The sequence below is a fragment of the Ischnura elegans genome, chromosome 3, assembly GCF_921293095.1.
Source record: "Ischnura elegans chromosome 3, ioIscEleg1.1, whole genome shotgun sequence".
In the NCBI taxonomy this organism is placed as follows: Eukaryota; Metazoa; Arthropoda; class Insecta; order Odonata; family Coenagrionidae; genus Ischnura; species Ischnura elegans.
Window position 1 is genome coordinate 64073595 of NC_060248.1, and position 15319 is coordinate 64088913.

The 15319-nt window shown below is 38.2% G+C and overlaps 2 protein-coding genes across 2 annotated transcripts in view; both read left to right on the top strand.

The window, feature by feature from the left end:
• Nucleotides 1-15319, top strand: part of LOC124155926 — a 183959-nt gene that overhangs the window by 106266 nt on the left and 62374 nt on the right. The window lies entirely within an intron of this gene.
• On the top strand, nucleotides 7061-7897 carry LOC124155198. The gene has a single exon (XM_046528916.1). The coding sequence runs from the start codon at nucleotides 7061-7063 to the stop codon at nucleotides 7895-7897; it is 837 nt and encodes a 278-aa protein (XP_046384872.1).

Here is a 15319-nt window from a genome sequence, read left to right on the forward strand (position 1 = left end):
TAAGTCCAGCTAAATGACGGATAATTAAATTCCAACATGGATGAAACTACATGGAAGGAAGAATGTGTAAAATAAAAATTCTTTGAATCTTTCAGAAAAAAGAAAGGTAATTAAAACGTGATAAATATTTTGTACACCTGAATGCAATTTAGTTTGCTGAAAGTACATTATAGCCACCAGGTACCGAGTATAAGCATTGCAACATTTGTGGGTGGGATCGTTAATGCTGCCTGTCCATTATGGATGAAGAAACTCACCAATTTTGGCTTATTGCTTGCTTGCAAAAAAATTAATAAAAATTAATAAAAATCTAGAAGTATGGGGGTGCTGAGATGTGTTAGCTTTCATGTTCGTGGAAAAATGAACAAAGTTTCAATGGTTGAAAGACCTAAAATTTTATTTGGCATTAAAAGGCATACGATTATCTAGTAAATATCGGGTGCTTAATTTGTAGATTAATCTGACTGGAGTTGACAATCCTGGGATTTATTTTATGCAGCCCACCCTTTGATTCTTTTATCAGCTTATTTTTTCAAACTTGTAATATTATTCAACTCTATATCTTTTACCATGTATTCAAAGGATCTCATCTGACGGCTTTTCTTGCTGTTCTAGAAATTCGCAAGTCTCTCAACGATTGTTTTCATCAGACCGTCATGTATTTTATGCTGTGGGCCATAAGGTTGTCGATTCATCTTCTTAAGATTTTCAGCAGACTTTTCTTTCCTTCAGCTCTTCTCAGGACGTCAGCAATATTCACTCTGTCAATCCACGGTCATTCGATCTTTATCATTCTTCTTTACCAAAACATTTGGAATACTTTTATAAATGTACATCGAGATACAGGACATGATAATAAACCAGTGTAATAAGATTTATCTTAAACTTTCCACAGACACAAGCCGTATAAAATCCCGAAAATGGGATTTTTGGGTGCAAATATTGTGAAAGTTCTCCAAGAGCGTAAATCAATGAGAGGTCAAGGCTTTTAACCTGTCCCAGAACCACACCGAATTATAAAAAGGTATAATAATTTCCGCTTCTTGAAACACCACCATGCATTATGCCGTCTTCAAGCATCTGCGAGGGGTCGTACTCCTTTCCATTCTTGAGTTTTGTGGACGATATATGATTATAAAATATTACTCAATACCATTTTGCGCAAAAACCCTGAGTGAAAAAATATTATGTAATTGAAGTATACCGGGACTAGCCGAGGTGATTATTTTACGGAATCCCCAGCAATGACTCACATTTTCATTATCCTTGACTTCTCTCCCAAAAATTTCATTCTAATGGCAGTAAGTTCCTAAGTGAGAGATCTTTGATACTACAATGGAGGGCATTCTCTAATTAGGTGATGGAGTCGTGGAAAGACTTCTTGGACGGCATTTTACCTTTCTAAGTCGGGCTGTTGCACATGTCAAACGGCTTATGAGACCCAAAGAAGTGGAGCATCGGGCGTGTCCTACTTCGAGTACTCATTAGTAGACATCTTCACGAAAAGGAGGCGAATCATTTTCTGCTAACCTGTCCGGAGAGGATCGTAACTGTTACAGCTTCTTGCCGGAAGGCACGCAAAATCGTCCCCATGTGAAATGGACGAGGCTGAGAAGGTATGGTCGTGGTGTTTCTCAGCCATCCTGTGCACCTCCTCTTAACGAAATATCGAAATGACAAAGAGTGGTAAGACCAGACCGTAGTTTTTGAATTCATTGTGGTCCTGGAGTTTAGATAATTTTTTTGTATCAAACGCTTCGGGAGCAGCTGAGCTTCCTCCAGTGTGAAAAGTGTGAATATTTTCCGTATCAGTTACATGATCGGTGGAATCTTACCGAAATTACGTTTTTGCAATCGTCTTTTCTCTCCTCATCTGTCTTCCTCTCTTATCCCTCGACCTTATTTCTCAGGTAAAGGTTCTAATGAAATTATTTAACTTTATTTCTCCGTGATTTCGTTCGCCGGTTTTAGAGACGTTGAATGGATGAAGACAGCATTTTTGGGCACCATCCACGTATACTGACAAAGATTCAAGGCAGCTACCAACGCATTTTCTACACATAACCTTCACCTGAGGATGCCAACAGGATAGTTATCGAAACTGTTGTGAACCTTTGTCAACTTTCGCGAACGAGCCCAAAAATGCTGACTCTTTTATTTTACTATTAATCGCGCATAGTTCAATGCTATCATTTAAATTTAGTCCATTTTTGGACTTGGTAAAATGATAACGTTACGCACACCGCCGTCAATGAGGTTGATAATCTAGTTTCTCTATAACAACACTTACAATATCATCCGTGAGATTGGAAATACGCAATGAATATGTGAAACCATTCACATAAATATTTGTTTTTGCATGCTTTATTCAAATGAAAAATTGAGAACCTGGAATCCATAAAAATCATTCCACTTATTCTCAATATGCATGTTATCAAATCGCCAGTTAACTATTCTAATTTGGTACTTGAGAACCACAAGATAATTTAACTGTTTTACGTTTTCAGTAAGTCATTGGAGGAGAGAAATTATTAAAACTAATATTATTCTTCGGTACTTAGTTTTCCTGTTATTTCTGTTTTATTTATTTTCCTATGATTTTTAAATACATTATTTTGAATTTTGTCGATACCTTCTGGGGAGAATGTAATGTAATTACTCCAGTACGAGAAGCGAGACGGTTTTTTGACGATATCGATTCTAGGAAAATAACCAAACGTTTTGTAAGATGCTTCAATATCTTAAATTCTTCTTGAAAGGTATAGGTACTTCCTTAAATGCAAGTAGCACGAAAGAGCCAAGTCGTTGGGAATCACCCGTAAATAGCGTTGCACTTTTATAAAAACCTCGTAGAGACGCTCTGTTCAGTGAGCTAACGGAGTCGTTCGTTAAAGTTGGACCGATGGACGCTTGGCAATGCAGATAGCTATTTGGTATTAGTATCGCGGTCCATGCTACGAACGTCGCAATTATACGTAGCCATTACTCTCAGATTAAATTGGCTACACAGTCGGCATTCCTTCTACGAAATGCTTGTCGTTCTATTAGATGCGACTTTAATTCTGCCAACTATTCAGCCCTTGTGTTATTTCTGCCCGTCCGCCGCATAAGATTAAGATTTCTCGATGTGCCGGCTCCATTTAGAGCAGCATCATTTCTTTACGCTGGGAGATAGCTTTCGTTTATTGGCTTTGTGATTTATGCAACGCAATATACGTTTGAGCGGGCGTCCTTAACTCATTTATTCGCATTTAATATCGTCGTATCGCCGGCACACTCGGAGTGTTCAACAACCTGAGCCTTCGTGCTCGCAGAATAAGATTTTTCTCTTCTCTTCTATAGCAGCAACCGACTCCGTGAGTTGTCGGATTAATCGATTAGTGAAAGTCAATCAAGATCTCATTTTCAGTATCCCGATTGGCTACCATTTTACGCTTTAAATAGCTGGAAATATTTTTGGCCGTTTTTGAATCCTCCGTCTCCTTCGTAAGCATACAACGCGCCCCTTCCTCTCCCTTTTCCTCACGCCGGATATTTACCTATTTTTTTGATTCATTACAGATTAATTCTCTTGTTTTGAAGTATGTGCCTCCCGGTCAGATCCGATTGACTCGGCCGTAAGACGAGACCTAGCGAGAGGCTAGGTCTCGTTCTATCGTCTCGAAGATTCATTTACCTATAACGGAACTAGCTACGGTGGAAACTTTATGGAGTCACCCGCATTACTCAAATCGTGTGAAAATTACGCAGAAAATAAATCATTCACCTTAACCGGGATTCGAAAGGGATCTCCCGCTTCCTGGTCGAGTGCTATAGCCAGTTGAAATACTAAAGCGTCATTCCCCTCTGTGGAAATTGTGCAAGACAAGATGGTGTGGACTTCGAGCATATTACGCGACTAGCAGTCCAAGTCGTGTGCACTGCGCCACATCCGGAGAGCAAAGCTAAAACTTTGAGCATTAAGAGGTGGTCGCTCTTTACTCATTATAGCACGAATATTACATTATAAGATTTTCGATTCCGCCGTTGGAATTGTTGTCGCTCCGCGCGCATTAAAATCAGATCTCAAATTCGCCATTCGAGGCGCTACCAGTCATCGATATCCACTTTTCACGAAGAAATACTCGGTGTTACTATTTAATGAACCAATAAATCATACCACACATTAACGCATGCGACACGATTGTCAACTAAAAGGAGACGTCTTCCACAATGGTTAATGGCGAAAGTCACACTGAACGAGATATAGCTGCCAAGTGGCGCCGCCAAATAAAATGCGCGCGAAACGAAAACAGATATTACACTAAACCGCCATGTTCTAGAGCCTCCTTTCATGGAGTCACCTTGCATTTAAATATACCTGGACTAGCCAAGGTGAAAAGTTTACGGGGTCACTCGCAATGCACGCATTGTGCGAAAGGTGGAATCGCTGCGAAAGAGACCCGATGCGCCGAGGATTGAGTTCGTTAAAGATATGGAATTTTTTTCGATTCCATTGAGACGACAATTTGCCCTTTTATCGTTCGAAGACTACTCCTTTTAGCGGGAGCGTAAATCGTACGGAGATCAGAGCTGGGAAAAATACAGGCCGAGGAGTATTTGAAATGCAAAATACTGCTCCAAATGTATTTACAATTCAAAATACCGCTCCATTTTTATTTTAAATGCAAAATATAAAATACATTTGACTCGAGAAATTAAAAAAACTACAAAATAGTATTTTAAATACCTTTTAAAATAAAAAATTAAATTTTAATATAAACGGTCTTGGCACGTAATGCATAGTTGCAAACATGAAGAAAACGAAGTAATCTCCAAAGCACAATGTTACAGAAGTGTTATCAGAGCTACTTCAAACGTTTTTTACAAACGTATTTTTTATTTCAGAATGGAAAAATACCAAAAATATGTATTTGAAATACAAAAAGAAGATAGATTCAGATCGTGTATTTTGAAATGCCAAGTACAAATTAGAAATGTGTTTCAAATACGTATTTTGTAATACTTGTAGTGTAAAATAGTTATAAAATACTTGTATTCTAAAAGAGTGTAAAAATAGTTGTATTTGAAATACTGCCCAACTCTGACGGAGATCCAACGAGGTGGTGTGTGTGTGGTGCCCGGAAGATGACGGGTTATATCTCCTGGAGATCTCCCGTCCCGGTTTCCAGCGCTAGACGATTATGCGCGCACGTACTCACTCCCATGGGGAATCTTTGCCCGGTGCCCAACTATCCTACCTCGTTTTCCTTTGTGCTGGCCGCTTCTCCATTAGCCATCCTCCGAACCACGCCCCCTTTACCATCGGGAAACTCCCTCGCCCAGTGACTGATCTTCGGCGAAAATCTGCGCGACGCAACCTTTTGCAAAGGCACGCTGCTGTAATCGTTTCCTCTCCGCTAGGTCGTAGATAGCGGGGAGGGGGTTAATGATCTACCCACCCCCGAAAGGTTGGGAAGATACAGTCTGTAGTGTACTACCTTGAAAATAAAACCCCGGGATTGCACCTTAGCTCATCCACGTCTACCTCTTTTTACCACCCCGCAATCAATCTCAATAGGCGTGTGGCGGAAGGTGTTAGTTCTGTAATAGAACGCAAAAAGAGGAGAATGTGCTTTTAGAGTGATTTTATTACCAGAGTTCATTGAGGACCCCCAGACCCACCTTTGCCCTGGGGTGTTTTCCACACTATCCGGAGGGGATACAAAATCTCCGTTAACACCCCCCCCCCATTTCAATATTCTGACTAAACTACTGTTTCGACCAAGTAATTATTTATGCCGTTTATTGTTCGGGGGAAAGCGAATTTCTCTAATCTCTCTATTTGGAAAAATATCTACCTTATTTTCTCGTTTTTGTCCTGCGTAAAAATAATGTGAGGGTCTAAGATGATGTTCTCTGTGTCCTTCTATTACATATCTGTCCTTTATAAAGCAATATAAGCCTAGCTATTATCCTCCGAGTCTCTTGACTCTGCGTGGAAAATGTTTTCCGAAAGCCAGATTGGTAAGGGTCATATAATTTTTTCGGTTAGGTAATCGGTGACTTCTTTGAAGACACCGATCTTCAAGGCATTTTGAGAGGGCGCGCAGATTAGCGATTGGGCGGCAATCCCGATGAGTGCTAGGGTTTTTTACCTTTTTAATAGGTGTGACAAGAGATGATTTCCAAACCTCTGGAATTTCAGATAACATTAAGGATAAGTTAAAGATATCAAGGCTTAGAGGGAAAATTGCTGCTAAAGAAGACTTTATAAATGTTGCTGAAATGCCATCAATCCCAACAGGATTGGTAGCAGATATCAATTATGTTGTTCTTAGAGCATCAGCCGTAACATATTGGAAATAGAAAATATTTTCTTTATAGTGGTACTATATCATGGATAGTGAATGTATTTAAGGCAGTATTTACCTCCGAGGTAGCAGAATGCGAAAAATATTTGTTTAGTTCGTTTTGAGACTTTATGTGCAGGTTCGTTTTTAGGTCGGTGCACAAGGCCAAGGTTCCTCAGTTCTCTCCATACCTGGTTTGGCTGAGTCAGGTCGGAGAAGATGACTGTGTAGTGCTTTCTCTTGGCTTCTGTGATAAAGCGTTTTACTTCATTGCGTAATGCAATACACTTTGCATACGCATTCCAGCTTCTTGTACGAATAAAGATCCTACGTGATTTATCTCTTTCCTTCATTTTTTGTTTAAGGTCATTTGTTACGTCCAGTATTCAGTTCTTGTCTGTTTCTCGTCGAGTGCGGACGCTCCTACTGCTCTCGTCCGTCAGTCGGCTGTTTTGTCGGAAATGAGCCATTCAACCATAGTGACTTACAAGCTGTCAAAAATGCTATATAGAGTGAGTGCGATAATCCAGTGACCTTATTACGCTAGTTATCTGAAAGTTATAACCGGGCGTTACTGTATGTGATTGCTGCTCCTTCCCTTGCCAAGTGAGAAGAACTACACTACTATGAGCAACTGCTCCGTGTGTAAAAAAACCACGCGAAACACCATCTACCTTGCTTGTGACAAGTGCAAAAAATGTTTCCATGGCAACTGCTTGAAACAATCCATGTCAAAGGAGGACATCGAGGGCATTAAGGCAAGTGGGCAGACGTGGAAGTGTAGTGAGTGCCAAAGTGTTCACCGGCAAAGTCTGCGTGATTCGGTGTCCAGTGATCGCTGTGAAGGCAGCACATCTCTAGAAGATGTGTACGCATTAATTAAAGAGATGAAAAATGAGTTGAAAGTCACAGAAAATAATCTGGGAGATTCTATAAATAAGTTATATGAGAGGTTAGATGATAGTGTGAAAATTATTGAAGAGCAGGGGAAAAGGTTAGATCGGTGCTACGAGCAAATTTCTGCTCTTCAGAATGAAAATGTGCAGCTAAAGAAACGTGTGAACGACGCTCTAAGCCGTTGTGATGATTTAGAACAACGTGCTCTAGTAAATAGCGTGGAAATACATGGTGTCCCCTTTAGTGCGCATGAAAACCTTACCCAAGTCGTGTGTAAAATTGGAACTGAGCTAGGAGTGGAGATAAAAGACGAAGCCATTGATTTTTGCTATAGGTATAAGTCTATGTCTAATGACAAACCAGGAGGAATCCACGTGAAGTTTGTCTCTCAACGCACTAAAGAGGACATACTTCTAAAGCGGAGAGTCAAGAGGAACTTCTCCACCAGACATTTGACTCTGGAAGGAACTCCACCGACAGACTCACCGATATACATCAATGAGTCACTTTGCCCCGGTCGGAGAAGACTCTTCAGTGCAGCGAGGGAGGCAAAGAAGACAAAAAATTACGACTTCTTGTGGATACGTGGGGGTAAAATATATCTGAGAAAGGCAGAAAAACATCCTGCGAAACTGGTTTTATGCATGGACGACATCAGTAAGCTATAATTTTCCTCCTATCTTAATGAATATACCAAATATTACCACATTCAATGAACTTGATAATATAACTATAATTCAGCAAAATATCCGCAGTTTGAGGAGCAACTTTGACGTTTTTCTGCTACATTTGAATACTCTGACCTTTGTACCAAATGTTATAATTCTAACAGAAACGTGGATTCATGATTCTGAAGCTAACCTGTACACCATTCCCGGGTATAAATCATTTGTCAAATGTAATAATAATGCTCGCTCAAAAGGTATAATTGTATTTGTTGAAGAAAATCAAATATGCTCAGAATGCACTATTGATTTAAATACTGCTGACTGTTTATTGTTAAATATAAAACTTAGCTTTATAGAAATTAATGTTTTGAGTTTATATAGATATCTTAATTTCCCTGTATCAATATTTGTAAGTGACATTGAACCTATTCTGAAAAGTGTAAAAGGTAACTTAGTAGTAGTTGGAGACCTAAACATAAATATTCTTGTCTCTAATGGAGATTCAGAATCTTACAGTAATCTTATGTGCATGTATGGGCTAACGGGCCTCATTGTTGAACCAACGCGCATAACAAAATCGTCATCCACCTGTATTGACCATATTTTTGTAAGACTAGTAAATTCGCATAAATACACTTGCATAAGTAACGTAATGCATATGGCCATAACTGACCATTCATTGACAACGGTAAAAATTAGCCGTAAAAATCTTATCATAAGTTCGGGTACCGACAAACAAAAGAACGATCACCACCTACGTATTGATCAGTGTAAATTAAAAGGGCTAATTAAGGATACAAACTGGGCATCTGTATTGTTAGAAGAAGTTACTTCTACAGCGTGCTCCATGTTTATTGATACATTTCAGCGTTGCATTAACTTATCCAGGTATTCAGTGAATTCTGATGCTAAACGTTCACCAATATTAAAACCATGGATGACCCAGGAACTTGTTAAAAAAGCTAAAAGAAAAGAACTACTATTCATTAAGACTAAATGCCACCCTAACAATGAAAGTTTGAGGAAACATTTCCTTAAATTTAGAAATAAATTACGAAAGGAAACTAAGATAGCCTTAAATCAGTACTATGTTAACAAGTTCCAAGTACTCAATTCAAATATAAAAGAAAAATGGAAGTTGTTAAATGAATTAACTGGAGAAGACAAAGCTGTCAAACAGGACCTTGAGCTAAATATTGATGGAGAATTAATACATGATCCCTCTACTCTAGCACATGAATTTAACAAATATTTTATGAGTTTTTTTGATTCTGCTCAATTATTCCACGATACTCGTCATAACATACACTTAAAAAACCCTAGTGCATATAATAACGTGTTGAACTCTTTCTTGAACCAGTGACAGCTTATGAAATAACTACAATCGTAAATGCCCTTCCTTTAGGAAAAACTCCAGGGATAGATGAAATAGACTGCTGCACATTGAAAAGTGTAATCACAAATATAGCACCTGTTTTTGCCCATATCTGCAATTTGAGCTTCGAGAAAGGTGAATTTCCTAATCCATTGAAAAAGGCAGTAGTCATTCCAGTATTTAAAAAAGGGGAACGGCTCAATATTGAAAATTATAGGCCTATTTCACTACTTTCCATACTATCTAAAATAGTTGAGAAGTTGATGAAAAAAAGACTCCTTAGCTATCTCCATAAAGTAAAATTCTTTAGTGTTAATCAGTTTGGTTTTTTAAGTGGTAAAAGTACTGAACACGCATTAATGAATTATATGACTGATGTTTTTGAAGGTATTAATGCCAAGAAACGAGTTGGGACTATTTTTATTGACATCAAAAAAGCATTCGATTCATTAGACCACAAAATACTGTTACAGAAATTAGAAATGGCTGGCGTAAGAGGTATAGCTCTTAACTGGTTTCGGAGCTACTTAACTAATCGTTCACAATGTGTAAAGGTAAAAAACTCGTTTAGTGCCTTTAGCAGTATCAATACTGGTGTACCTCAGGGTTCTGTATTGGGCCCTATTCTCTTCTTAACTTATATTAATGATTTATGTAACCTTGAATTAAATGGTAAGATAACAACTTTCGCAGATGATGTGGCCTTAAATTATGTGTATTCTACTTGGGATGAAGTTGTTAATGCCATGCAGCATGACTTATCCTGTCTACGACACTGGTTTCAATATAACGGCTTGGAACTAAGCGAAAGAAAAACACAATGTATGTTTTATGATATTTGTGACTATTATAATCTTGATGTCAAATTACAGTATCATACCTTAGACTGTTCAATGCGCTCTTGTACTTGCCCTGTTATTAAAATGACAAAAGAAGTGAAGTATCTGGGAGTAACATTAGATTATCGCCTGAAATGGGATAAGCAAATCGCAAATGTAAGTGCTGTTTTAAAGCGTAGTCTCACCAAATTTTATTTTATCCGTAATAAATGCCCTCTCTTTGCCCGAAAAATGATTTACCATGCTTTGGTACACTCCAAGTTGGATTATGGGCTTACTTGTTGGGGTGGAGCTTATTTTAACTCCTTAAAATCAGCCTACTTCGTGCAGAAAAAAATTGTTAGACTATTATTACTTAAAAAGCGTTACGAACATTCCCGTCCTTTATTCATTGAACTTAACATACTCCCGCTAAGATATATGTATTGCTATAAAGTGTTAAAAAAAATTTTTTTGCGTAGTGGATATAGCCCAAAAATTTTTGGGAGCTATGTGCTGTTTAATTCTCGCAGAGGTTTCTCGATCCCTATGCACAAGCCTAATTTAACGATGTATAAAAGGAGTTTTTGTATATGGGACCAAAATTGTATAATATGCTACCAAATACAATTAAAGAGACAAATTGTTTTGGTAAATACAAAAGGTTGATACAGAAATGGATAATGACTTTTGAAGACATCGAAAAGCTATGGTAAAGGGTCGGTATATTGCAGAAAATACCCTAGGCATCATATGCGTTGTACATTATAAGTTGTATCTCATCTTAATGTCAGCTCTGTTATTATATTATTACGCACATGTATTTTTTTCTCAAGGTATTGTGTATTTTGGTTGTATGTGTTATCATTTCCGCAATTTATGAAAATTGAAGTTAGCCCAAACACAGGCTTATTGCCTTATGGGCTACCTTACTTCCTTGAATGGATGTAATAGTTTGTAAAAAATATGTATGCATGGAAGAATAAATTATTATTATTATTATTGTTTTTTCTTAAATTTTCTTCAGTTTTCACTGAGTAGCTTTAGTGTTAAGAGCACGGGTTTTCACCAAGGTAACTCTTCACTATTGAATTGCGTTGAGAAATTTTCTCGTGATATGACAGGTTGAAATTATTACAGCCTTTTGCAGTTTGATGTAAGTATTTGGATGGAGGTTGAGTATTTTGAAACTATTTTGTATGTGTTTTGGGATGATACCGGTAGCTGAGATGACAATTGGAGCTATATAAACCTGTTCCATATTCCATATTCTTTTTATTTCTATTGCCAGATCTTGGTACTTGTTAATTTTTCCTGTAATTGTCTTTTCGATGTTATGCGACAGTGGCACGGCAATATCAACTATGTAGCAAGTTCTATATTTCTTGTCAATCAACACTATATCTGGTCTATTATTAACTATAGTTTTATCTGTTTGAATAGGCAGATCGTAATAGATTTTAAATTCGCCGTTTTCAAGCACTGTTTCAGGGTGGTACACATAATATGGGGTCTTAGTATCTATTAACTTGTGTTGGTAGGCCAGTTTTTGGTGGATAATTTTTGCAACTTGATTATGTCTACTTAAATATTCTGTATTAGCTAGCATCTTACAGCCAGATATAATGTGCTGGATTGTTTCAGGTACTTGAAAACACCTTCTACATTTGTCATCTGTTATGCTTTTATCACCAAGGATGTACTTAGCATAATTTTTAGTGCGGATGACCTGGTCTTGTATTGCAAGCATGAACCCTTCGGTTTCTCCATAAAGTTCACCCAATGACAACCATTTGTTTGATGAGATTTTATCAACATATGGTTGATTAAGGTCATTGATGTATCGTCCATGTAATTCCTTCTGGGCCCATACTTCTACCTTTCTATTTAATAGAACAGCTCCTGTGTTGGTTGCTTCATCGGTCGTGCCATTTTTTTTTAGATTTAATGGTGTTAATTTGTTGTCGGCATATACTATTGATTTGTGAAGCTTCGAACTGTTTGATTTATCGAAGAAGAAATGTTTTAGTCCATGAATTTGGTTTTTGAGGAGCTGTTGTAAATCTATTAACCCTCTACCTCCCATATAGCGGGGTAGCGTTAGCCTTTCTATTGCAGCCTTTGGGTGATGTAAATTAAATTTTGTGAATGTTGTACGTATTGATCTTTCTATGCCTGCTATTTCGGTTTTGGTCCAGTCAATCACTCCAAATGTATATGTCAACACAGGTACCGCAAACGTATTGATGGCTTTGATTACATTTCGTGCATTTAATTCTGTTTTAAGGATGGATGTTAGTCTTTTATGGAATTCAGTTGTTAATTCCTTCTTGATCTGTTTATGTTGTATTGATTTTGCTTGCAGGAATCCAAGGTATTTGTAGTTCTCATTTGCTTCCATAGATATTATTGACTCGTCATCTGTAACATTGAAGTTACCATGCTTGATTTTCCCTTTTTCTACGTGAAGCAATCTGCATTTATCTAATCCGAATTGCATTTTTATATCCGCGGAGAACCTACTTGTGACATCCAAAAGGTACTTGAGCTGTATTTCATTTGAGGCATAGATTTTAATATCGTCCATATATAGAAGGTGAGACAAAGTAAAACTGGTGTTTGTACTATTTTTTATTTTGTATCCATATTTAGTGCTATTGAGGGCATTTGATAATGGGTTCAACGCCAGGCAAAACCAAAGTGGACTCAATGAGTCTCCTTGGAATAAACCCCGTTGTATATCAATGGTTGGTGTTATAAAGCCTTTACCCGATATATTGACCATTAGGGCTGTTTTCCACTTTGCCATAGTTGCTTCTAAAAACTTGATGATGGTGCCGTGGATTTTGTATGTAGTCAGAACTTTTAAGAGCCAATTATGTGGGACACTGTCAAACGCCTTACGGTAGTCAATATAAGCAACATGAAGGTTTCTGTTATTTTTGCGTGATTGTTGTAATACTACAGAATCAATTGTCAATTGCTCCTTGCATCCCATATGGAACTTTCGGCATCCTTTTTGCTCTTCTGCAAGTATATTATTCTGGTCAATATGGCTATATATTTTATTTGTAATACAAGACGTGAGTATTTTGTATATAGTAGGTAGACATGTTATGGGTCGATATTGTGTTGGATCTTCCGTATTCATTGTTTTGGGCTTCATGTATGTTATCCCTGTTGTGAAGAAATCAGGGAGGATTGTTGGGTTATTAATAATATCATTAAAACATTTGGCTATGGCTCCATGTAGAGACGTAAACTGTTTATACCAGAAGTTTTGAATTCCATCAGGACCTGGTGATTTCCAATTATGTGCCTTTCTTAAAACTATTTTGATGTCCTCGGTTGAGATTTTAGTAAACTGCATTTCAACTAAATTGAGGTGTAAGTTTTCTTCGTTTCCAATCCAGCTTGCACTCGAATTGCTTTCTGTTGGGGTCGACCATATTGAGGACCAGAAGTTGTACACTCCATCCTGATCTGGCAATTTACCTTCGATGTCAGTTGTTGCAGATGATCTCAGCTTCTTGTAAAATGATTTTTCGGAAGTTTTAAATTCCCGGTTTTGTTCCTTTCTATTGAAAGACTTATTGTATCTTTTAAGGCGCCCAACTTTAACTGCTAGTTTTTGTTTATTAAGTTCGAGCAACTCTTTGACATACCTGCTGTGGTTTTCATTAGCTACATCTATGTTGAAATTTTTGAAAACACATTTAAGTGATGATACTAACTTTCTTGATCTATTTCCATTTTGATATTGGGTCAATTTACCAATTTGCTGCCTTAGATGTTTTATATCGCTCTCTAAGCGTTTTCTCCATGGTGGAATTGTTTCTTTTCTTACTGGCACTGTTTCAGATCGGGAATTTGGTTTGTTTTTGAAGCCTAAGTGTTTACTAATGGTGATAGAAGCAGCATAAATCAATGTATGGATGTCGGAAATATTGCTTAAATACTGGGTTAGCTGTGGTAGGATATTATTGACCATAGCGACGGTTTGCATAAACTTCGTTGATGTATTTATTTTTGGAATTTTCGGTCGCTGGCTGGGATCTGAACCGTAATATTCTATAACCGTTTTGGTTAGCAATTCTGATATTTCAGTCTCTTCAAGATTTGTCGTTTTGGACTGATTGGTGTCAATATGTTCTTCTTGGCATTGGCTATTGATGATTCCTGAGTTTCCTGTTTTAAAAGTTTCGTTCCTAGATTCCTTTGCGGGACGTGGGGTTGTTGACGGTTCAGCTTCGCTAGATGTAGGTCCAACATTTAAACTGATTTCATCCTCATTTATTGGAGGGTCTATAAGGCTACTTCTGGACAATTCTTTGCTTACTTGATGTTTTATTTCTTCAAGTATTGGAACTGGTAAAAGGTTTTTTAATACAATTGCACGTCTCTGGTCAGCTACTCTTTGTTCGGTGACTACACATTCTGGGTAATGCTCTTTAAATTTCTCAAAAATGTATTTTCTATAACTAGTTTTATCTATTTCAAGCCGGGTTATGGTGTAATACGCATGCATGACACATTTATTCATTTCGGGAGTCCATTTCATACGTACACGATTTTTTCCTGCTTTAGTGGTCCCTCGATTTTCTACAGATGTAGATTGGGAAGCATCTAAAGCAGGTGTTTGCAGGTGTTTGGTGGTATTCATTCTATTATCATCGGCTGTGTTTTTTTCGGGTTCCCCGATGGGTGTCCGCCTGTTCAACCTCCCATCACTGACGGCTTGCATGCTGTCACGTCCAGCGTCAGCTCCAGACGTGCCCTGGCGAACCCCAGGCAGCGACCTTTCTCCGAGGCATCTCATACTCCGAGTCTCCATCTTTGATGGGGGATTTGCATTTTATACCTACTGCCAGGTCTTTAGAACAGCCGCCCCTGACATGGAGACAGACGCTGACCAGGACGCCGCCCATTGTGGGAACAGACACGCCTGGATTTCGGTTTCCGTTTTGGTCCGCGGGTGGTATTTTATTTCCCACCTACCCTGCATATCTGCCGAGCATTCCCCTATCCGCCACCTGGGGACGCGCCCGATGGGGGACGGAAAACCCGTATTAATAGTTAAGTGGAATTCAACGGCTTTAATGCCTGATAATTTTTCTTTGGGCATTTACAAAGTCATTGAGATTCCTATAGGGGCTGTTTACTTTGATCACCTACAGCAGGGGTTCCCAAACTGGGGGGCGTGGAGAAAGTTCAGGGGGGGCGTGACAC

What these genes read in the sequence shown, in the direction of transcription:
- LOC124155198 (XM_046528916.1), top strand. Translation starts at nt 7,061, where the DNA reads ATGTCAAAGGAGGACATCGAGGGCATTAAGGCAAGTGGGCAGACGTGG.